Source organism: Oreochromis aureus, linkage group 3 (genome assembly GCF_013358895.1).
Source record: "Oreochromis aureus strain Israel breed Guangdong linkage group 3, ZZ_aureus, whole genome shotgun sequence".
Classification (NCBI taxonomy): domain Eukaryota; kingdom Metazoa; phylum Chordata; class Actinopteri; order Cichliformes; family Cichlidae; genus Oreochromis; species Oreochromis aureus.
This window is the reverse complement of record NC_052944.1, coordinates 43,763,124-43,788,833: the sequence shown is the minus strand read 5'-3', so window position 1 is coordinate 43,788,833 and position 25,710 is coordinate 43,763,124. Positions and strand designations below refer to the sequence as shown.

The following is a 25,710-nucleotide window of genomic DNA, read 5'->3' as shown; positions in this document are numbered from 1 at the left end:
GTTCTTCTGAAGTTTCACAACTTTTCTGCATCAGGATTAAAGTCAGAATGAAAATCCTCCATTTTCTCTTCTTCTGCTTCTTGTCAGGTGAGGACTGATGATCGTAATGTTGCTCTTTAACTATAATATTAACTCAAAACATACTCAACTTTATAAAACACCTTATTAAATACATATATTTACTAGAGCTGGATGTCTCGAGACCGGTCTTGGTCTCAAGACAACTTTTACGTGGTCTTGGTCTTGCTGTCTCAGATCAACATAGTGGTCGGGAGATTTGGAGTCAACAGTGTCCATGACACACAACATAACGTTCGATAATGTGTCATGCGCAAAAGCATCAGCTCTAAGAGCCGTGCTTAGAGAGTGCTTTATAGTGAATCAGAAGAGTCGACTCCCATTGAGCGAGAGCCGGCTCCTCGCTTAATTTCCTTTCGCTGCTCAGCTCTCACACAGTGGCTCAGCTGTGCTCCAATCCATCTATATTGTGGCCAATCACATGCGAGGATATAGGATAATATCATTATGTGAAAAACAGAGGGTGACGGATGCGACAGTCGAGAGGAGCGTGCGTCTGTCCTCTCAGTAAGTGAGTGAGACAGTAGACAGCAGTGAGGAGGGCTGTGCGAAAGCAAAAACCCGTAAACGAAGCAGCATCTGGCTGCAGTTTAAAGACTTTTTTGTCTCAGTCTGTCTTGGTCTCGATACACTCTGGTTTTAGTCTTGATTTAGGCGATCTTGACTACAAGTCTAATATTTACATACACTAAATAATGTTGTGATTATCCATATTGTTTTAACTTTATTGTTTTAAATTTTAAATTATTATTTTTCATCTGACAGGTCCAGCTGGGCTCGTCAAGGCAAAACATAATATTTGGTCTGCAGCTGAAGGACTAAATGCTACACTTAACTGCAACTTACCTTTGTCTGGAAGCACAAAGTTCTTCTGTAAGGAAAAATGTGAGCGAGATGAAGATATCCTCATTAAAACAGATGGAAGCACAGCTCAGAGTGGGAGATACAGCATGAAGTATAAAAATGGAGCTTCAGGAAGAGGAATTGTGTTTTTGACCTTCTCACAAATGATCAAGTCTGACTCAGGAATGTACAGGTGTGCTTTGGGAAGACCTTCTGCTCCAGATTCATACTCAGACTTCGAGATGAGAGTTTCAAAGGGTGAGTTTTTACTAAAGGTCACTGAAATTGAAAATGTGGAGACCCCAAGGTCTAATTTAGTAATGTGGACAAGGGCGTAGATTTGGTTTTGGCATTGGTGGGGACGGATGATTCAACCGCCGAACCCGGTTTCTTTTTTTTTTCCCTTTTGTCTTTGCTTCTTGATAAAAGGAGAATATACTTGCCTACATATGCTATTCTACTTGCTTTTAAACCATTTAAAATTACAATTCATAGTTTTATATGCAGTGTTGGGACTAACGCGTTATTAAGTAACGCGTTACAGTAACTACATTATTATTGTGGTAACGAGCACGGTAACTAGTTATTATGCCAAAACCAGGAACGCGTTACTCGTTACTGGGATTTAGATAGGCTCGTTATTCGTTACTTTGTGTGGTGGATATCGCGGAGCTTCCACAGATTCAGTAACATTAGCAAGTGGTGGAGGCCAGCAGGTGGATGAAGGAAAAGGGAGGCAAGAGGAGAGACCTGAAGCGGCCGCCGGTCCGAGTGTCAGGTGAACTGAACTTCAGGTAAGAAGTTATGACCTGCAGTCTATCTGGGTCAGATATAAACCAAGTTTAGGTGGAGTTTATTTTCGTTATGCTGACTTTTTCGTACTGCATGCTAGCTAGCATGACGGAGTTTCTATACAGCTGGGTGGGTGCTATGTTACTGATGTTGAACTTGATTTTGTTCATGCACAGCTGCCTCTTCTTCTCTCATTCTCTCCTCTCCTGTTTCTACTTCAATCATAAAGCTGATCGGCTTTTCTCTCTTGTTTATTTATCGCCCACTTTGCGCCAGAACGAGGAAACCAGCGCTAAACAACAGCAGCACATTTAAGCTTGATCAGCTGTTGTTAGAATTAATTTAATATTAATTTCTAGTATCAGCTGACGTTTGCTGGAGCCACAGCTGTGAAAGCTGCTGCTCATGATATCGGTTTGGTTATCTGGTGAGAGGGAAACATGAAGATGAGACCAGGAGATGTCCTTACTGAATCATCAGAGCTGAACAGGTGATGGAGAAACAGGTTTACCTTTTAGGTGACATGAATGAGTTGAAGGGAAGTTATGAACTGTTTCTGAGAGACAAATAACACCAGGATCCTTTTCTAAGTAGCTGACAGCTGGTAACTGTGCAGGGGCGGGTCTAGCAAAGTTATGCCAGGGGGCCATGTAGGGCATTAACGGGGAAAGGGGGGCACAAGGAAATACTTTTCTTTCTTATTCTCATTTAAAATGTCTAGCTTTAAAAAAAATAATTATCTGAGTCTTACAACAAACAATTGATAGATTGATACATATATACCATCAGAACAGTGTACCTCAGCGCTCCCCAACCCCCGGGCCTCGGACCGGTACCGGTCCGTGAGTCGTTTGGTACCAGGCCGCGAGAGTTGAGGCTCGGGTGTGAAATGTATTGTTTTCAGGGTTTTTATCGGTTTTCAGCGTTATTTTGTTATCGTTTTTATCGTTAACTCGGTTTTCCTGGGTCTTTTCACGTGTGTTATGAATAAATCTTCTTTTTTTCGGTACCGGTACTAGTTTTATTTTGTTGTATTTATCCGCGACACCTTAAAGGCCGGTCCGTGAAAATTATTGTCGGGCATAAACCGGTCCGTGGCGCAAAAAGGTTGGGGACCGCTGGTGTACATCACTGTCACAACAGTGTTTATTTTCATTCAAAGGCTTTATGATTTTTCCTATAATGGTGGGCTGGTCTCTAGTCAAATTCCCCGGGATGATTTTTCTTGTCCCAGTCCAGCTCTGTATGCAGCTCATCTGCAGTCTGGTGTTACCTACATCTTCCTATTCAGAAGGCAGAATTTCCGAGTTCTGAGTACAATCGAAAGCACCACGACTGCAGTTTTTGTGTTGGATGTAAAAAGCAGGCTAGAATCATGGCGGCGGTCAACGACGGTCCAGGCGTGGGATTTCTCTCGTGGAAATATGCACATTATTTTTTCCTTTCTATTGGTAGGTGGCACAGTGCACTTGTGGCAAGTAAGCAAGCTAGAAGACTGGAACTCTCGCTGGGTATCCAGTTACGGAAGCAACACATTAACAAGAGAAGTTACTTTCCCTAGTAACTAGTTACTCTGAAAGTAACGAGTAACTTGAAGTAACTGAGTTACTTTTGGTGGAAGTAACTAGTAATGTAACTAAGTTACTAATATAAAGTAACTTATCCAACACTGTTTATATGTGAATTATATAATGTTAAATTAATATTAAACAAATGACTGAAGTATTTTAGACTTTAGTTTACTTCAGCCATATTCCATATAAATCAGGTATCATACAAAAAATAAAAATAGCTTCAAATACAGTCATGACAATAAAAGAATATGACTTTAAGGACTTAACAGCATTACTTCAGTTATAGTACACCAACATCTCTGATACATTAGCACTAAGGGAACACTGAATGACCTGGTGGTTTTTGTCCATAAAACTACTCATCTAAGATTACCACAAAGTAAAAGATCTCTCAGCAAAATGATGCAACATTTTAGGCACTATTGCCCCGATCAACTCAGTGACCTGGGATTTTTTATTCTAAATGTGAACTACTGTTACAGCAACACACATGGACTACTGGTGCCTCACACAACAACTCAATGTCCACTATGTGAAGGAGCCAAACACATGCCTTCTCCTCTCGTTAACTGAGATAAACTACTGGCATATTGGTTTTACATCTGTACTGTCCAGTCTGTCCTGGTGGACATGGCATACAGCAGCATTTTTTAATCTCATTTGAGTCATTGTTGACCTTAGCCATGTTTTTAGTCTTGTGAGAGCACTGAAGCTTCTTTCAGCCTCAGTACATGCGTTTTATCCTCAGATTAAAATTATTATTCTGTGCTTGATGTGCCTCACCTTTGACCCTGGCTCTTCCCCTCTGACTGCACTAGGACATATTGCTACCTAATAAAATAACACATTGATTTGTGTCATATAAAAAGTGAGACATGTCAATTCAGATTCTTTGTCAAATATACACTAATGAATCAATTTACATCAGCAGCCTAACAATTGTCATGATAATAAATACTAGTTAATCTATAGCACCAAATCATCAGTCAGACACCTGTGACCTCGCCTCTTCACCTCTGTCTGAGTTACAACATGGCAGAGCTGCCTCTGACTCTAAATAACAGCGAGACACTCCAAATACATGCAGTCACACATGTGCTTCAAATACAGTAATGAACCATCAAGTCATCATCCAATTTCACCTGTGATCTTGTGTCACCGTTACTCTCTGAGCTTTGTGTTGGTTCTTCTGTCACCTGACAAATAGGACATACATGACAATAAGAATAAAATGTGTAGCTGCTTCAGTGTTTCTGTCACTTTGTGCAGATCTTGACTCGTCAGTAATGTTTGTAGGGTGAGTGCATTTTTAAAACAATTTGTGCAAACTGCACTACAAGGTGGAATATTTGCAAAATCCTGACTACCTCATGATATTTTGTCTCAAAAACTAACCCTATGAATATGTCAGTGCCATTAGGATGAAATTATTGTGTCACCAACATTTTAACGTTAGACAAATAATTTTAACAGCCTCTGTAAACTAATATCCTGGCTTGCTCGAGGCTCAGTTTTCTCTGACAGGTTCAATCAAAATTAGAAATCCTACTCTGGGACTGAGATAACTAATAGTGCTGCCTGTCGTGCAGTTAGTTTCCAAAACACGTTATTCATGGTTACATACACTTTTAGACTGATGTGGGCCAAAGCCTAGCATAGCCTGTAACGTTATTATGACGGACACATTTTATGAGTTAATTTGGCTTTAAGTGACTTACAGGTTTCTTTGAAAAATACTTTCTTATATCCAGGTTCTTCCTTTTTGCTGCCGTCCTCCTCTCCTCCTTGCAGGTCCTCGCAGCGCAGGCTTGGTGCTGCTAAAACTAAACAGAGCTCCCTGAAAGGCACAGCCAATCACATTGGCCTATTTGTCACATGAGGTAGGACTCCAGTAGAGAACATAATTTAACTCTTTCTGCACCGCTGGGTGAATGAGACGTTGACAGATCGTTTTTTTCACTTTCTATCGGGTTTGATTTTCTTTACTAGAAGAGATCAAATTATTGGTGGGGACATGTCCCTTCTGTCCATGCCAAATCTACGCCCTTGAATGTGGACCACTTTTAGATCAACCTGTTTAATCAATACATACAAGCACATTTTACCTGTTATTCCATGTCCATATTATATGGCATGTTACAACTGTACTAAGATAACGTTTTACCATCTCAGTGTAAAGCCTACAACAATATTCAATGATTTATTAATTCATATTTAGGCTCTGCTAAAACTAATTCAGTTTTACACCACCTCCAACTATCAAAGTCTAAAGCAAAATCTTGCTTTTATTCAGATTTTCTTTTCTCTATAACTGATTTTGAGCATCAGTATCATGGTTTATATCATGATTTAAATAGATAAAATCTACTAATTTAATTCCTACGATGGAGAGTAACAGAAGAAATGTTTGACCTAAAAAGTTGATGATCTTCCAAGAGTCTCATCATGCTAAAATGAAGTTACTCACCTTTTTATATACCAGGCTCATTTCTAGCTCTGAGTTCTGAGAAATGCCTCAAAAATAAGACAAATGAAAAAAAAAAAAAAAATTTGTGCTCACACCAGTGAACTTCAAGGGTCTCTAACGCCGCCCTTCAAGTTCATAGTATGAATGTAACATTTTGCATGGCTTCATTAAATATGGTGCAACAAAAAAGTTTTGATTTTCAGAGGATCAGGTAAGAATGTGTTCTTCAGATTTTTCTGATTTATTATGAAATGATAACTGTGCTTATTTGATCCATGAAATATAATCATAATGTAACAGTGTAAAAAATGACCCGACATACTAGTATGTTTTATGCTTGTAGGGTGCTCATTGAAGTGCCACACACATGTGGCTGTACGTTTCGGCACATAGTTCACCAACATTTCAGTAAGTCATAAGCACACAAACTCTCTCTCTCAGGTCTCCGCCTTCACTATATATATATGGTTAATCCTTGTGTCAAAAATGACCCGTAGGTGAATGGCAAACAAGTATATGGGAATCCCGAGGACAACACAAGGTTAAATCACCGCCACCAGTCCCTCCCCCTTGAGCTCACTGCCCCACTCCTCCCCTGCAGCTGAGCCAGGGACCACACCTCCCCCACAAACTGGTTCAGTTCAGACTAATTACTGTTCTTCTATTTCACAGATCTAGATAAAAACGTTGGTTTTTATCGCACACAAACTGAGGGCGAAAAGATCACATTGGTATTTTCCAACAACACGTATGGACACAGGAAGTTCTTTTGTAAGAATCAGTGTAAGAATGAAGGGGAGATCCTCATTGACACAACTAATAACAAATCTGCGAGTGGCAGATACAGCATTGAATACAGACCAAGATCCATGTATGGACTGTATGCAACCATCACACAGCTGACCAAGTCAGACACAGGACGATACAGGTGTGGTTATGGAAACCCTCTGTCTCCAGATTTATACAGCAGTGTAAATGTTCTCGTCATTGATGGTAAGTATCTTTTCAGAATAGTAAAAACTTTTTTCATATTTCATGTAGCTTAAAATACTACTAATAATAGATAATCACAACTCAGAAAGTAAGGTAAACAAAATTAGAACAACAACAAATAAAAACATGAAACTTTTGGTGATTTGAGGTGAGATTGTTGTTACTGCCAGAGATCAGCTGATGTTTGAGACATCATTAAATATTTCTAACATCAAAAACAGGACAAATAATGTCCATACTTTTCTGGATGTCCGATCTCAGAGTATTAATTTCCTGTTGTGCTGATAAATTTATTCCTGTTTATTCACAAATATAAACCATATTTGTTATGATGCTTTTAAAAATATACAGATATTTAAATATAGTAAGTTTCACAGTCATAATGTGCACTGAGGATTTTTAATCAGAGCACATATTATATATGAAACATCATTTTTTATATTATTAAAAGTTTTTTAACAATTTGAAATCTAAGGTTATGTGTGTTTAAGAAGTGTGTGCTCTACTTTGAATCATTTTTTAAAGTTGTGATTGTGGAGCTAAAATTGAGGGGAAAACATCATCATCATCATCTTTCACTAAAGCTGAGTGTTTCTACTCATACAGGTGAAAACATATGTAGTGTGCAGGATATGAGATTCCCCAGTCTAATGTGTAAAAGAGTATTAGCTTATCCATCAGCTGATCTGATGAGACTGAACGTGACTTTGTGGTTTATCTGAAAAAGTAATAATGATGTAAAGAACAGGAAAGCAGGCAGCTGAGTGATTACAGATCTTCCCTATTGAACTTACACATAAGCTTCATGTTAATGCTGCATTTAGTGAATGTGAGAGTGAATGAATAATGGCATTGTAAAGCGCTTTGGGTGCCTTGAAAAGCGCTATATGAAATCCAATCCATTATTATTATATTTTTGTGTTTGTTGTTCACAGATTCAAACCCACCTGCTTCCACACCACAAACAGCAACACAGAGTGAAAGTGTCACTGCAGGAGTCTCTACACATGGTCCTGACTCCTCCTGGCTTCTGGTTGTGCGTGCGTCCTTGGATGGTGTTTTGCTGATGGCTGTTTTCCTCATGCTCTTCTACATTAGTAAGACAAGGAGGAACTTTGGACTGAACACCAGAGAAAATGACACAAACATGGAGGTGAGTTTGTGTCACTTGTTTTCTGTCTGTTGTTGCAGGTTTCAGTGAGTGTTGTTGATTCATGCTGTCAGTTTGACTTTCTCAGTGAAATGTAGTGAAAAGAGGTGATGTTACCTGTTATTAAAGTTTCCTTAATAATACCATCTTCACCAGCAGAGGGAAGTGAAGACAAAGTGAACAATATTTAGACCAGACAGAAATATTTTCTATAATTATGTAGATATAAAACCATACAACATATTTTATGGTCCTTTAAGGTTATTCCACAGCATCATAATTTCATGATGTCATATCTAAAAGTGTGAAAGCACCTTTAGTTCTGTTTCCTGACACTGCAGCACATGTAAGCTGCTCTGAAGCAAATCTGTTGAACTTCTTATGATATTTATAATGTTACATGTTTTTGTTTGTTTGTTTCTCTGGAATAAACTTTGTGCTTCTTATTGTGTGGATGCCCTAAAGGGCTTCCACACTATTGTTTTCCTGTTTCTCTTTCTTCTTTATTATTATTCCCCTAGTTGCTTCCGTACACTTTTTGGCACTTATCTACTCCCTCAGTTTTCAGCCGATTTTCTCCGTTCAAACTCTAAACTGTTCTGCTCTTTCTGCTAATGCCGGCTATGACTTTTGGTGTTTATTACTGTTATACTTTTTAAAATATTACACTTTTTTCCTTTAATTTGTCCCATTGAAATGAATGGGAAACTTCCACAATTCTGCTAAAACTTGCTTGTTTTTGAAACTTAACTACTTTGTCATACTTTCACCTAGAAACTCCATTCAAACTTTAAAATGTTCTCAGATTATTGGGCTATTCCTGTCTGATTCAGCTTTTTCAGATCTTCTACCGTTTTAATTTTATACCTCTTTAAGTTTTCAGTTGCAAAATTGTGATTTTTCAGAAAATACATGCGTTGCTATGGTTGCTATGCAATTAAGTCAGAGTGAGTGCTGGTCCGTTCTGAATTTTCTCTTCATGTCTAAACAACTTCTTGCTACTCACTCAATTTCCACTCAACCCCCACAAATTATACATCAAAACGTAGGTATTTTTGCTGGCTTTCAGACAATGTCACTATCTTTATTGTGAGATTTACCGTTTTTTCGCAATGTGCCTCGGAGTGACACAAGGTCTGACAACTCCTCATTCAAAGTCTATGGGGAGGTTTTGAAATTCAGAGCTGAAATTCTGTAACGGGAGGCATTTTAAAATCGCCATATCTCTTGAACAAAGCAAAGTTAGGACATGAGGCTTGTGCCAATATATCTTCAGACACTGCTGACACTCACAGTGGAAGCAGTTTTTACAATTATCTTACCGTTGAGCAATGAATTACGTTTGTTTGAGGGTGGAAATCTGTCCTTCTCTCAGTCTTCAAACTCTGGAAATGAAGCCGTTTCTTCTCTCGTCATATCTCCGCGGCGGAGGTAGAACGAGCTATGAAAATCGCAGTCAAAATACACCAAAGTCCGCTGATTCACCCAGTACAAGAATTATGCTGCTAGCCCTCCTAGTTTTTGAGTTACACGACGTTTTGTAACTCCAAAAAGCGGCGTTTTTCGCCTCTCACCGCGATCTATTTTCTGACTGCTCAAGTATCTGTCTTTCAGACCGCCGCCCCTTTCCAGGTGGCGCAATCAGTAATGACACGGCTCTGCAGCTCAAAGGTCGTGGGTTCAATCCCACCTTGGTCCACGTTTTTTTTTTTTTCACTACAAATTTATACACTATCACAGACCTGTAATTTACATTGCTAATTTATTACAATTCTGCAAAGTTTTATGATTTTAGCAGCTTTTCTAATATGGACCTCAGATTCTTGTTAACGCTCCATGGCAGAAACAAGTACACAGCCTGATGAAGCAGACTGAGGCAGTACCTCTGATTGGTGAATTTGAGCAGAACCAGGTTGTTCTTTCATTTCATTTTCATTTATTTCACACATGGTTCAACAGTGTTTCTTTTTCTACATACAGAACCTTCTGCCTCTTTTCAGCAGAAATTCTGCTCATTCACCTCATCTCTTGTGTTGGAGTGCCCTCTTGTGGCGCCTTTTGGGTAGTGCCTTAGTAAACGTGAACACTGCAAAGAAGTGGTATCAGACTGGTTTGTAGTGGAGGAATTTGTTGCCAGTTTCTTTCATCTTTAATCCGTATTCATGTTGTAATGTAGTAGTACCACAATATGGCAGAAACACTATGTTTTGGCACAAATACTTTGATTTGGTATGCTTTAGCTTCTTCACCCCTTTTCAGCAAAATTTTCATTTTTTTCCACCCCTTTTCAGCACAAATTCCAGCTTTTTTGGCTGTTTTCAGAAAAAAAAAAAAAACTCTTTTCAGCAGAAACTGTTGATTCATCTCTTTTCAGCGCAAGTTTTATGATTTTAGCAGCTTTTCTAATATGGACCTCAGATTCTTGTTAACGCTCCATGGCAGAAATACATACAAGAACCCACCTGATGAAGCACACAGAGGCAGTACCTCTGATTTGTGAATTTGAGCAGAAACAGGTTGTTTTGCCTCTTTTCAGCAGAAATTCTGCTGATTCACCTCTATTCAGCACAACGTTCTGCTTCTTTGCCTCTTTTCTGCAGAAATTCTGCTGATTCACCTCTTTTCTGCAAAATTTTCAATCATTTCACCTCTTATCAGCGCATTTCTCAGCAGTTTCTGCTCATTTCACCATAATTGTCAGTCTCTCCATCTCTTACCTTGTGAGAGTGAATTTGGCACAGTGAGATGAGTAGCCGCCTTGCGCCCTGGAGGTCCAGGTTCGAATCCTGCTCAGGGTGACATTTTTTTTCCACCACCATACAACTTTTTGCAACTTTTCATCTTTTTCAGCTTTTCAGCAGACAGCTTCAGCGTTAAGGCATCCACACAGCATTTTCGCAGGAAATGCAAATTTTTCTAGTTTGTTTTAAAGTTCAATTTGCATTAAACTGTGATGTTGCATGAGGCTATTGAAAATCTGTTTGCATCTAAGGTTTTAAGTGTTTGTTTGTTTTTTTCATTTTCAGTTATCTGTAACACATGAGAACTGGGATCCAACCTCCAAACACAAAGAGTCCAAAAGCAGCAGGACCAAACCCACTCTGCATTATTAAAGACCAAAATCTAACAAGTAAAAATGAATTTTGATATTTTTGGACCTATATCTGAGATTTCATGATCACCTCCATATAATTTGCTTCACTATGCTTCATTTTGTTCCTGTTATTCAAATGCATACATGTACATTGATGTACTTCATTGCAGAGGTGGGAAGTAACAAAGTACAAATACTGTACTGCACAATTTTCAGGTATCTGTACTTTATTTGTTTTTCTTTTGTACTTTTTAATTTACTCCCTACATTTTTAAACAAATATCTGTACTTTCTACTTCTTACATTTTCAAAACAGGCTTTTTACTTTTGCTTTAACACATTTCAGGAGAGTTATTATTTTGTCTCTTCAAATGCAACGTTTCTATAATCTCAACAAACATCAGCAAATACACAAACTGGTGAAGCTGCTGTGTTTCACAGGGAGAGAAAAGAAAGAGCTAACTTCACTCAGAGAAGGAAAAAGATAACAAAGAGGACAGGAGAGGATTCAAAGGGAAGGACTGCTAAGTGGAATTTGATAACCTGGAAATGTAAAGCTCATGTTTTGAAGTTACACATTGGTTGAGTACAGCTTACGTTTTGTGTGAAACTTGGTGCAAAACAAACTGAGCCAGGCTGTGTTATTTGAAGGTTGCATGTTAGTGCAGGATAAACAGGTTAGTTTGCTGTGCTGTAAATGATTAAAGTAAAGAACAGTGTGGAACTGCTGCAGTGGCTGTGGTTTCATGCTCAGAGGTTCACATCAAGTGTGGCAGTCTTAGCTGATGATGCTGAAATCCATTGACTGAATTCCACCTTCATACCATCTAGAATTTTTTTCCTGTATGTATGTATATATATCTGTATATATATATATAGATAGATAGATAGATAGATAGATAGACATACATATATATAGGAGGGTGCAGCCACCCTTCGGAGGAAGCTCATTTCTGCCGCTTGTATCCGCGATCTCGTTCTTTCGGTCACTACCCACAGCTCGTGAACGTAGGTGAGGATAAGGACGTAGGTCGACCGGCCAATCCGTTGAGAGCTCAGCTTTTATGCTCAGCTCTCTCTTCAACATGAGGGACCGGTACAGCACCAATTGCTGATCGGAGCTGGCTTGGCCCTGGCTTATCGGAGAATTAAGAAAGCGGAACCGGCTGTTCAAACCCCCCCAAGGCTGCCCGCTGGGATTGAACCGATGGGACGAGGCGCGACTTCTCAGAATGGGCTCACTGAGTGCAGCATGGTTAAGATCTTGGAGAAGTTCACAGCTGCCGTGAATACTCAGAATAAGACCTCTGAGCATACACTGGATTACATCAAGGAGAACACCTCTGAGCGAAAGTTGGATTACATCTTGGAGCAGCTCACTGCGGTCGTGAGGTCTCAGAATCGGCTCTTTGAGCACAAGAATGACAAGACCACGGAGCGCAAGTTTGATAACATCATGGAGAAACTCACAGCTCTCCAACGGGAGATTAAGAGACCAGTATCAGCGTTGGAGTGTTAGAGAACAACTTGAAACTCTCATGAGCTGTTCGCATAAAAGAAAAACCACCATCTTAACTCCGCTATCCTTTTGGCGCCAGCTGTGGGCTCAAGGCTGGAGCCGAACAAAAACTCCCGGATAACGACTGTGTTTAGACTGTTGCTTCCAGTGGCGGTCCTAGCCTGTTTGGCGCCCCGGGTGAACAGTCCTACTGCCCCCACCCCCACACACACACACATACTCTAGGGTTTATTTATGGGATTTCACACAACCCAGGATTCAAGTCATGAATACATAATGGGCTTGGATTTACATCATTATGAATGAAATGTGCTCTATTTGGAAGCAGCTGCCCCCCCTCCCCTTTCGACAGGTTGTGTGAGACTTTAAATCATCAAACTGTAAATTATAGATTTTAAATTGTTATTGACAATAAAGTTTACTTTGACTTCAGCAGCGCGCAGGCGCACCGAGGGCTCTCGCGCTCACTTTTTGTGTATAGAATTTCGAAAAAACATTGGTGCAAATTATAAGTCTGTATCATGATGTCTGGTGTTTTCGTGTTTGTTGGTTTGTTTTTATTTTGTTTTATTTTGCGAGTTGGTTATTAGATGCTGCTCCAGCCAGAACAGAGACTCCCCCGCCGCCCCGCCCTCTCCTCCCTGTGCTGCAAGCAGCAGGCGCACCTCGCAAACGGAGGGCACCCTTACTCCCAGCAAATGGGCGATAGAAAACCGATCGGTGCCTATGACATTCCCAAAATGCGCATGATGTCGGGGCAGCATGAGTACGAGCAAATTTATTTATTTATTTTTTGCCGATGCCCGTGATGCCGCTCCCCACCACGATGCCGCCCCGGGCAACCACCCGTGTCGCCCGTATCAAAAACCGCTACTGGTTGTCACCATACTAGTGATGAGCAAAACGAGACTTAGTGAAACATTTGAAGTATTTGTGCTTGTCTTGAGGATTCCAAACAATCTGAAACCATCTCCACAGTGGCACCTGCTGGACAATTTGGCTATTGTCACATCTTGATCATATTCTGTGAAATGGTGACACAGACAAGTCCTGCACAACTTCAAACAAAACCACTTATTATACCAGACCATCAATAACTGTGATCATCACATGTTTTGGAGAAATCCTCAAACAAACAAGACGCTTTCTATTGGGTAGTGAAAGTGAGTGCGAAGAGGAAAGTGCAGAAGGGAGGGGGGGAGCATGCGGCAAAGGGCAGCAAATGACTTTTCCTATTGATGTTATTTAATTATTTCCTGTTGATGGTCTTTTTATAACTAAATATGTTGTTAAAGTATTTTTTTTAGAAGTTGGGTAATTAGTGGTACGATAGAGTACTAAGGTCGCATTAATGAAAGGAAAAAAATGAGTGTCCATTTTGAGATTAAACTTGAAATAGTATTTTGAGAAAAGTTGAAATGTGGAGATTACAGTTGTTGTTTCAAGCCAGACAAATGCCACAGCAGCTACACCCTCACAAAATGCCTCAGAGAAACAAATCAATCAGCTGTCTTATCGTGTCTTGTGATACAGCATGCATCCTCTTCATTGCACAAGGGTGTAAACATCAATATCCTTGCTTCTGTCCATTGCCAGACACTTCATTTTATACAAATCCAGCCAACAAGTTTGTGTTTTTTGTTTTTTTTTTCCCTTCTGACCTGATGCAGCTGTTGTCACAGAGGGTGGACGGGGAGAAAAAGTCAGACCTGGTATTTTTGGCACTGTTTCTGGTTCTTCTGTTGAAGGTGCAGCTGCTACGATGCCGAGTAGACTGACACATTTTACTGATACTTTTTCTTGACTCTTTCTTCCCCACTTTCTTTTCAGCTTTTCAGCTCCACCTCTTTTTCGCTTTTTTCATATCTCTGTTTCATCACCACTTGTTCCTTATTAAACTCTGATGTTGCTTTAAGACATTTAAAGAAATAATGCCAAACAAAAGTGAAACTGAGTGTGAAAAAGCTTCAGTGCAGTCACTTTTGTGCTGTACATGCTGCATCCTGTAGTGCCCACATTTTTGAAAGATGTCGTTTTCAAAGTTTGCGTGATGGTGGATAAAAACAAAGCTGTAGCTGATTTAATTTTGGTGGAAATTGGGGCAAAATTGGAACAAATGTTGTCGTCAGTGCTGGAGAAGTGAAGGCACAAAAGATGTCCCAGGTATGCAGGAAAATATTAAATTCTTATTCCTGTTGTCGCCTCTTGTTTCAGCTGGTAGCTGTTTATTCTCTTCAAACATTCGCTGCATCCTTGTTGTCCATGACTCTGTCCTGCAGCTGATGGAAACACCACTCTGTGGTTTCAGGTTTAAATGTTGTGAGCGATCAGGTAGCCAGTACAACAAAGTCCAGTGTTCCCACTTTTACTTTGTTCAGATTTCCCTGCTCTGACTTGGCCTCAGGATGTCTAGGGGAAAGAATCATATTCCCAAAGGAACAGTTTCATAGGACTGAGATGATTATTTGTCTCAGTACTTTGATGCTCTGTTGGTAAGATTAATTAGCGCTAATTACATCCAGCTATATTAGGACTTAAGTTAAATGACTTGTCTATTGTTTTTACTATTAGCAAACTTTGTGATGTGATATGATGCGAATCTTTGACCGACAGTGACCCCTTGTGGACATTTTGAGATATTGCTTGTGCCAAGTAGATGATGATATTATATGAAGTATTATAGATTTGCCTGTTTCTGTTTTCAGAAGACCATACTCTTAGTCACGCGTATACTATAAAGCAATAAGTTCACTTATGGCTGCACCGAATTTAGATTAACCCCGGCAGGCACTTAAACAGTTGTTCTGTGGGACTTTATTAAAGTCAATTAAGCCAGTTCCTGGACTGCTGCCATTATTGTCATGTTTGTGTTTTCTGCACAGACAAAAAGTCAAATGTTTGTAGCCACAGCAGCAAAACTGTTTCTGACCACCTGATAAACACAAAATAGATTTCATGTTTTAATCAGATTATTTTTATTGATTACGACATGAAAATGGAAATTTGCAAAGATCTGATGACGACCTTGATGAGCTGCAGTTTCGTTTGTACCAGTGTCAGACTCTCATTCAGTTATTAAGTTTCAGAAGGTACCTTTGGATCAACTCAAACTATTAAAGGTTTTGTGGATCTAGAAGCTGAATTTGTGTTTAACTAAAGTTTGAACCTCAAATTCTCAAATTCTGAGGACATGAAGCTGTGAAGGTGAACCTTTTGATTCATTCTGACTTATTTCAACGAATCTTCATTAATCACACGCAGTGATGGACCGCTCAGTCAGCTCAGCAACATTATCTCATCATTGAACTTGTTACGGTTTGGAGGAGGACTCAAGCGCAGGACTCCGGTTCCGATGCTCACAAGAAGGGTTTATTTACAATGCACCAGGTGTATATACAAGAATGTGCGGGGGGCGGGGTGCTATATACAGCTGAGTGAGGGGAGAGGGGGTCTCCAGGGAAGTCCAGGGGAAAGCACGCGTTCTTCAGAATATCCACTCACACGATCACAGGCTCACACTCCGACACTGCCACACGGGGGGAAAATCCAGGGAGCTCTGTAGACAGGGAGACAGGGTTAAGTACGACGCACACAGGGAAACACTCTTAACTAACTTGCTGTAGCTTGGCTTCACTAACGTGTGGTAGACAACGATCCAGCGACGAACAGCAGTCACCTCCTGGCTTAAGTGCTGATCACATTAACGAGACCCAGGTGTCTCATCTCCCGAGGGCGTGGGCCGGGCGTGAACCCACAGTGAGTTCCGCCCGGCGAGAGAGAGAGAGAGAGAGAGGAGAGAGAGTGCTGATCAGCGTGCAGCTGATCCGCCTGGCCGTGACAGTACTTGATCAGAGATGTTAATACGATCAGGTGCAGCTGTCATGATATTTGGATTCTGAATCATTGTCAGTTCTTGCTCACATTTCCTCCCTTTTAAATCAGCAGTCAGTGTCTTCAGCAGTGATGGACTCATTATTATGCACACTGATGTTCACAATGAAAAAAGGAACCACCAAAACACATCATCAGGTGTTCTTGTGAATAATTAACCGTTACTATCATGGTCCTGGGTCTGTGACCCAGTGTTCTGATTTGTTTGTTCTTTATTTGCAGGGTTATTGCTGTTTGTGTTTTGGTTTTGTATTCCTAGAGCTTTGGTTTTGGTTCAATATGTTCCCTCTGTTTTCAAGTCAGTCATGTCCCTCTGTGAAGCCTGTGTCCTTGAGTCTGTGTACTTCCTGTTTTACTTTGGTACTCTTCAATCTGTGTGCATCAGGTTCTGTTTTGCTCTCCTCCGTCTCATCTTTGCAATTAGTGTCAGCTGTGTCTCCCAGGTGTTTGCTCTTTGCCCTTTTTCCCTTTTGTATTTAGACTTTTAGACTTCCTTCACCTCTCTTCACTCATATTAAGGGTGCAAATGTCTTCCCAGAAAAACCAAAAACCAAATCAAAACTAAAGAACTTAAATGTCCCACCGACTGCTTCTGGTTTTCTGTGTTTGTGCTTCTGCATTTAATGAAGCAGAAAAGTGTTTTCTTGTAGTAAACACACAGTGGATTTGTTAAATGCACCTCAACATGACTTCAGAGTGAATACTGTGAGGACTCCTGAATCTCTCAAGCAGATTTTCCTGTTAATCAAACAGGAACACTTTCAGTCTGCACTTTAATAAAGATTAATGTCTACATGGTGGTTAACTTTGCATAATGTCTGTTTTCTTGTTCTCTGGACTCGTTCTCTACAGCAGGTTTGATGTGACTCAGAGGATCAAAGAAACATAAACACTGAATCAGTTTGATCAGCAGGAGTTATGCGTTTGATCTTTTTCTGCGAGTGGAAGCTTTAAATGTTTGAAGAGGTGATGTTAGATGAAACGATTCATTCTGATAAATGGCTTGAAATGGTGCCAGATCATGACCATCTATGGACCTGGAGTTAAGTGGCACAGTGGTTCAGAGGTAAGTACTGTATCCTGGTTCTGTACTGTGTTGCGAAATCAGTTTTACCCCAGTTCTTTTATTCGTCGAGGGATCCAGAAATGGCACCGGAACTCAGTAGTTATTTTTACAAAATCTTTATTCATCTTTATTCATCTTCATTTAAGCATGCACTTCTAGAAGGGAAGACGAGGCCGGTGTCCCTCTGTAACAATCTTCACCCCTTTGTTAGTCACAGCCAGCTTTATAGGAGCGACCCCATCATAAATCCCCCATGGTGTGCTCTAAACTCTGTCTCTGTGTGTATGCACAAGCACATGAGTGCCTGTGTGTGCATACCTGGTATGTGCGTGCACGTGAGTGAGTGTGCATATAGGTGTGGGAGTATATTAGTTAAAACACTGTGGGTGTGTGTCTCTTCCTAGGGGCCATAAATACCATCTCCCCTCCAGACCACAGTTATCCAGTTACAAATCTACTTCTAAGCTCATGACACAATCAGGCCTTTATTTATATCCAGGGCAGTGTCAGTGTCTCTACCATAATTCTAGATTCTATCTTAACACATTTCTAAACTCTAAAGCAAACTAAACATTCCTACATGTCTAAACTCTAAAGCAAACTAAACATTCCTACATGTCTAAACTCTAAAATAAGCTAAACATTTCTACAAATCCCCCTTTTTATCTGCCTGTGATGGTGGAGTCGCCGGAATGGATTCGGGTCTGTCTCTGGGCAATTCACTTATAAGAAAAATCACAGTTACAATAACAACAGTTATCACACCTAACACTACCGTTTCTCTCAAATTCCCCCTCAACCAGCCTAGACAAGTTGACATGATGTAAATGTAGATGAAAGGCTTGTCTGTTTACATCTTCTCCCATGCAGAAGGCTTCTCTGCAGAGCATCAAATCATTTGTACTGTTCACAGAATCACAATTCCATCGCTGGACTTCCTCTGCGCTGTCACTTTTGGAGCTTGGCACGCTCTCTCCATCCCTCGATTCTCACGTTCCAACGCTGCTGAAGATTTTAAGGCAGAGCACGTTGTACACCTTAGTTGTCTTCCTCAACGTCAACGTCGACACTCTTTCATTTTATTTAAGATTTTGCTGTGCAGAGTCTCCTCATGACGATCTCCTGCGCGAGGTCTGCTGTGCTGAAGGTGATCTCTGATCCTCCTGAAGACTCTCTCCTGGCCTCAGCTCCCATCTTGTAGACGATCTCCTCAGTCACTCCTTCTCGTCATGGCACCTCACGACATCTACAGATTTAAAAATAACACTCCTCTCCCCACATGGCTTTCACCATGTGTCAACTTCCCAATGAGACATAAAATGTTGCACAGTCTCCCTAAAACAATCTCCAGGGTTTCCCACTTGGAGCAGCCATACTCCAGCCTATAACCCTGTGTAAAAACATCAGTCAGCAATTAAATGTTTAGCTTGTCTAACTCGCAGCTCCACCCAGAGCCTGTATCCTGGAAAACAACGTCTGTTAAATCAAACTTCACATTTACAACCAACTATAAATCATAAGAATAATAAAGTATTCAGCATAAAAGACAAGTATCATGTGCAGGTTTTCTCAAATCATTAAATCACAATTATTATCATAATTTGTCCCAAATCATGAATCATCCCAATTTATTCCACAATTTAATCAGTGACTTTCCTTAAGCAATGTCACTCCACTCATTTTATCACTATGAGCTCAGTAGTGGCCAGCTAATGAGCCCCATATTCAACTATTCCATAAACACTGCATCTCTTATTTGTTTTCTCATGTCACTTGTCTGTTTTCTGCTGAATCCTCTACATGCACTCTTAGAAAAACAAACATTAACAAAACAGATGGACAATCCTGGTGGTCAGGCGCAGGTCGACAGGTTCCAGAGGTGCTATAAAAGGTCATAAAGTTAAGCCTGCTGTAAAAGGAGTGACACTGGTTTCAACACAGGATGTGTTTCACATTACTTTCACTTCTCCCCTGTAATAGTCAACATTTTCCCAAGAACACAGTGTAATAGCATAATCAACATATAGCCTGTAAACACAGTTCCCTTCACTCATAAACCCAGTAATCCTGTAGTAGAAAGAATATTAACCATTAGTGTGTCCTGCTGTAACTCACATAATCAAACACATGATTAACTCTCTGCTGTAGAAAAGAAATGTAAATGTTAACGCTACGCACAAGCCCATGAATAACACACCCCTGATAGATTCACAAACACAGAAAGTGGCATTTAAAAGGTTAAATCGTCACGCAACCTAGGATGCTGCTGTCATCTTCCTGCTCCTGTAAAAAGAAACACACATAAATTCATCCACCCTTTTGTCCTGTCTAGGTGGAGGTTAACCTTGAGTAGTGGTCAAGTCTTGTCAGCTTTTATCAGCTTTTACCAGTCAGTCAGTTTTTCCTCTTTCACTCATGCATTCATTCTTTCTTTGCTGGTAGTGGAAACTATCGTTGCATTTAGTTTCCACTCATAGCAAAATGACGTCATTCAAAAGAAAAGAAGAATTTAAATCGGATTGCCTCGGTGAATCCTTCTTGGGCAGGGACTCTCTTTTTAATTGTCCCAGATAAGTGACTTTCTCCTGAGCCCATTTTAATTTTTGGAGAAACTCACTTGCAACGGTTTTCTCGACGTGTCGTATATAACGCTTTAATTCCGTCGTGCAGATCTGCTTAAAGAAAAGAAATTCACAAACAGAAATCAGTGCACTTGTTCAAAAACAAAAATAAAATGAAAAACAACAGATAAAACTGAAAAACAAAAGTAAAAACAAAAGTAAATAAAAATACAGAAGCCCGGTCCTAGGACTTGCCCCAGAATATTCTTTTTCTAATAGGTGAAAACACACCAAGTCTAAGAGTGGGTGCCATGATAAAACCTTCCCCATACATCAGAAACGACAAACAAAACAAAACAAAACAAAAAACAAAAATCTGCTTGTTTTATTCATTTAAACTCTGGCTGCAGGATTCTATTATCATTCAGTCATGTTCCCCAAAATAATACTAATTCAGTGGTCTATGTATCACTTCTCAACCCACTAAATAAACCAGACAGGATGATGGTAACAGTATTACCTACTTAAAATTGTGTTTGATCCTAATGAGCTTCATTGCGTGTGTGTGTGTGTTAGTAGGGTTAAGACATTTTCTATTTCTGTGTGTTCTTTTATGTACCTTCCCCCTTTTTTCTGAAACAAAACTCCGTTCACTCCAAGTTTTGTTTCAGAAACATCTAAATGAAAATCTCTGTCATAGTCAGGCACAGCTAAACCCCAAGTGCTTGCAGGTTACCCTCGGCAACCACGCTGTGTGTTATTAACCCCTTCTACCAATACCCTCTGTTGATGTGTAACACTTTATGTATGATTTTGTATTCTCTGTAGTGCGTATCATGTACATGTGTGGTGTTGTCTTTCCATTTTCTCTAACAGTACTCTCGCATACCTCAGTGCTTGTCTTCCTCCCCCTTTTGTGGTGGTCTGGACACTTTGTCAATCCTCCACTTCCAGGCAGTCGTTTGTCTCCCCAGATTCCTTAACCCAATTTGAATCCCCACACTAAAACAGCATTCATCTGTCCTCACCTGCTCCTTTCTCTCCATTCTCCTCTCCCACTTTGCCGTCCAATCGCAGTCAGTTCTCTTCAGCTTTGTCCCGTGTTTGCTCCCACTGTCTCTTTCATTGCCATCTTGCTCCAAACATGGCAAGTGTCAAACTCCAACAATCTTCTCAAAAGTCCTTCACACACAGTGAAGTTGCAGCTTGCTGGAAACGCATCTCCATTCATCCAATCAAGATGATGGATCTTCTCTTTCTGATGCCGTTTGCCCATAGTGCTGCTGGACCTCTCTGCTCAGGTCTCTGGTATTGTCTCTTGGACTGCTGTCCACTGTTGATGTTCATGCTTGTGCTTCTGGAACTGCACTCTGTGTCTTCAGGGAGAGATTAGCTTCCTTGGAGCTTGCTTTTTCAGGATGAGGACGGGAAGCTGCAAAACAATTCAGCCAAAAATTCTGGCTGGGTGTTCCTATTTTTGTTTTTAATTTCTAATGATCTTAACCTATAATTTTCTTCCGACTGCTGCCCGTGGAGAATTGATCCAGGTCCGTTCCCCACCTGTTCCCCACAGACTGAGAGACTTTCATTATTCACTGTGACTGCATATGTTTTCATCACTCCTAAAGCAGCACTTCTCCGCTTATTTTGTTTTGAACTCTACTAACTTTAAACCCCGAAAATGAAATTTTATTTGTTCTTAACCGCAAACACAAAAAACTTCTTGATGTTGTTGTTAATTATTTTCACCCACAATACTCCAAATTATGTTTTCTTTTGTGTCCAGCAGGGGAAGAAGATGACCTGTAGTGTCACTGCTTTCCCCAGTTGGAGACAACATTTTTCACATTTATTTTGTCCAACAACTGTGATTTTACGTAACTGTATACCAAAGTGCGTAAACTTTTAAAAAACTAGAAATGTCAAACTACAGCAAAATTCCTTAGATATTTGGAACTGTAGCAACATGGGGAAAAAGTCAGATGGAAAACTCAAAAGTTTATCTTGAATCAGCAGGGTTTCGTTTTTTGTTTTTTTTACAGAGCCGTAAGTCTATTTTGTACCCTTGCAGCCCTCAGTCCTCCTCTGTCTTTAGCTCCAGTGAACCACTTGGACAGAGCCTTCTCTGCTTCTTGCAAGTTGACTTTTGATGTTAAATAATTCTTCTTCAGTGTCTCTGCAAATGAAGAAGAAAAATGGGCAAGCCAAAGTAAAGTTAATCTTAGCTTACTTCATTTGGTGATGATTTACAAAGAACAATGTTTATTTCACTTTATTGCCTCAAAAAATGTATACAAATTGCATGATAACCAATCTCAGTTACACTTTCAAACACTTTATTAAAAAAGTTTAGTTTTCTAAAGTTCAAATGTCTCAAGTGAAACTAACTTACCATACACAACATTAAAAAGACGCAAATCTCTGAACTTTTTTTCCCATGTCGGCCAAGCATGTTGTACTCCACAGCCAGCTCAGGTGATATGAGGAATTTCATCATCCTTCATGTGGCATCGTCTACACTTGTTCTCCCTGTATCTGCTACCATAGCAACCTGAGGGGAACATACAAAAAGGACAGATTAGATCCTGGCCTCTGGTTAGGATGCCTCCCTGGTGAGGTGTTTTGGGCATGTCCCACCAGGAAGAGACCCAGAACACCCAGGACATGCTGGAGGGACTATGTTTTCAGCTGGCCTGGGAATGCCTTGGGATTCCCCCCGGAGGATGGACCAAGTGCCTGGAGAGAGCGAACTCTGGGCCTCTCTACTTAGTACCGGATTGGGTTGCGGGGGGCAGCAGCCTAAGCTTAAGATAATGGACCAGGCATGGAGGATAAATGGACACTTTACATATTACTTAATGTTTACTGTGTGGTGATAAAAAAAAAAATGGTAGTAAACACAAGCTAAACTAAAAAATTAATTATGTTCCCTTAACCCTTTATCCCCAATAATGTTATGCAGGATAACCGAATTATATATTGTTTTAGCTGTAAAAGTGTCATAAAATCAGCTGTGAGTGTGTGTGCTTTTGTCCCTTTTTCAGTATTACTACTACTTTACACATCTGGTAGGTTTTTTCCTCTACTGTATACTATATGAGTGTAATCAAGGATTAATGACAGAAAAAAAAAGAAATTGAAATTTTGCTGTTTTTACTGAAAAAGGCAATCAAAATGTACATGAATAAAATATTTAAATTAGTCAATTCGAAAACACTGAACAAAATCAAGTATTTGACCCTGTGGTTTATTTTCGGACATCTCTTTTCTCCTAAAAGTCCAGGCGTGTTGGGCCCCTGGTAGAGCTCAGGTTTGACAAGACAGGTCTGGAAAAACCTGTCGCTGGCGACTTTTTGTGGGCTAAAGCCTATTAAAATAAATAGGAATTGGCCAAAATTTGTATAAACTATCATAGCAGAACAAAAGTAAAAAAAAATCTTTATCTGTTATCAGAATCAAATATTTGATTAGAATAAAACATTTTACTTTCAGGAAGATTTCTCGTTACATCTGTCATAAAAGTAACAACATCTCAGAAAAGAAACATGATAGTAACAGAAAAATATGATAGCAGTGTGATGTGATGGTCCCTGGCCAGATTTTTACACATATTATAAGCCCTGTGACACAAAAACCACTGAACTCGGACACACACAGACTGTTTTCCTTCATGGTAATGAAGAAAAATGCTGGCCTGGTATGTAAAAGGGAATTTATTCTTCCAGGACCTGAAGCTCCGTGAAGCAGCCCTCCAACAGCCAAACCTATCTGTTCTCTGATTGTCTTGATGCATGCTCAATCATCCAGGTAAGTAAATCTGCAAAAGTTGATTCTGTTCATCTGGACGTAGCGTTTTCAGCATTTTCTCCCACTGAAAACGCGTCCAGATGAACAGAATCAACTTTGGAGATGTTCTCTGATTGGATTGTTTAATTGGTGATTGACATGAAATTGACCAATCAGCTGAAAGGAAGAAAAATAGGGTCAAAATTTGTAAGTATAAATCCACACACAGCCAGGAAAGCCGAGCGCAGAGTTGTTTGTAGCACCAATTCAGCAAGAGTGGAGCCAGATGGATTTTCCATCCATCCACACTGTAAAGTCTATAGACCAGCAAGCGATAAATTAACAGTGTTGTTGGTATTTTCTAAAACAGTTGTATGCAATAGGAATTGCTGTTTATAGTCCTCCTGTATATCTGCATGTTGCCCCCCAATTAAAACCTGTGATAATGGAGATTCAAATTCATGTCATACCTATACCAACAGTTATCAAGTATCCGGATCGACCTTTACTGATGTGCTTAAAGAAAAATTGTTATTTCCATGTATTTTCCTGTTCTGCCTTCAATTTTGAGGAGTTCCCCCCACATTTCTAGTTGTGACAGTGCACCTACAACAACAAAAATTTGCTGTTATTTACATTTGTTGAATGAGCAATTTTGTGAAATAGTCTATTTTTGTATTCACAGTTTACAAATCTGTCCTGGACGGCATGGACTGATTGCATGCTAAAAAGTTGCTGCTTAAAAATAAAACAATACATTTTTAATTAGTTCATCAGTTCATTTTTGATCATATCAATACCAGCATATTACACGACTAGTGATGGGACTTCCGGCTCTTTTTAGAGAACTGGCTCTTTCGGCTCGGCTCACTAACAAGAGCCGGCTCTTTTGTCTCCGAAAAGGCTTCTCAGGCTGTTTTGTTGTTTTAATTAATTTATTATCAACAATAATATAAAATTATGCACAAAAGGAATTACTAATGTAAAAAAAAAAAAAGAAGCGTGGTTTTATTTATATATGTTTATATATAAATATATGCGGCAGCCCCTAGAGACAAAGCACGTGCAAACTCCAAAACCCATTTCTAGCGTTAACTGAACTTCCAAAACAGAGCTACCTAGATCACTTAAATTACACAACTGAAAGCATATGTGTATTGTTTGTGTATTTATACACAAGCACTCATATATATTCAAATAACTTAAAAAAATGTTCATTTACCTGCTACTGCCACACACCAAATCCGGTCGTTGGTACTTGCTGGCTGTGTAGGCTCTAGGTAACAAAAGTTCAACACTGCGCCGAGCATCCTGGAGCACTTCTGTTGTGTTTTGTACGTGTTTTGGAGTTTTTACGTGTTTTGGAGTTTGTACGTGCTTTGTCTCTAGGAGCCACCGTAAATATACCTTTATTTATTCACTCCATATAAAATGTAATAAATAAATCATATAATACAAAAACCAACTAGTCACAGTTCAACTTTTAACTATTTATAATTTCAGCTTTTTTCCTTTTAAACAAATTTAAAGTGAAACAACACAAAACACTGCAAACCACAACACAATTAAATATAAATTAAAATATGAAAACAAAAAGAAGATGCATATTCTCTGTCATATGGGCCTGCATGAATAAACTTTCTGAATCCTTTATCATCTGCAACTGAAAATAGTTGTGGATGATTACTATACCTTTCTATTGTGACGTTGTTATCCCTGGCTCTCTTTCTCTCTCTCTCTCCCTCCTGCTCTGTTCCTGTGCTGCTGAGTGTAACTACCACCCCTCCCCCCTCTGCCCAGCGCAAAGCACAAGGCTCAAGTGCGGAGTGAAGCGGGAAAAAAGTGAGAGAGAGAGGGTGAGAGAAAGAAAAAATAAAAAACACGGCTCCCGTCGTT

The 25,710-nt window shown here is 39.8% G+C and overlaps 1 protein-coding gene and 1 long non-coding RNA gene across 2 annotated transcripts; one reads left to right on the top strand and one right to left on the bottom strand.

Moving 5' to 3' along the window:
* Positions 1 to 1,157: 1,157 nt before the first annotated feature.
* LOC120438176 lies at positions 1,158 to 11,155 on the top strand. Its single transcript, XM_039608620.1, has 4 exons — positions 1,158 to 1,179; positions 6,427 to 6,747; positions 7,683 to 7,900; positions 10,924 to 11,155. Exons 1-4 carry the CDS (start codon positions 1,164 to 1,166, stop codon positions 11,008 to 11,010), a joined length of 642 nt encoding a protein of 213 aa, XP_039464554.1. The 5' UTR covers positions 1,158 to 1,163; the 3' UTR covers positions 11,011 to 11,155.
* Positions 11,156 to 21,862: 10,707 nt separating this feature from the next.
* Positions 21,863 to 25,192, bottom strand: LOC120438209. Its single transcript, XR_005611721.1, has 3 exons — positions 25,037 to 25,192; positions 22,421 to 22,579; positions 21,863 to 22,204 (listed from the first exon to the last, which is right to left on the bottom strand). It is a non-coding gene; the product is annotated as an uncharacterized LOC120438209 (long non-coding RNA).
* Positions 25,193 to 25,710: the final 518 nt, after the last annotated feature.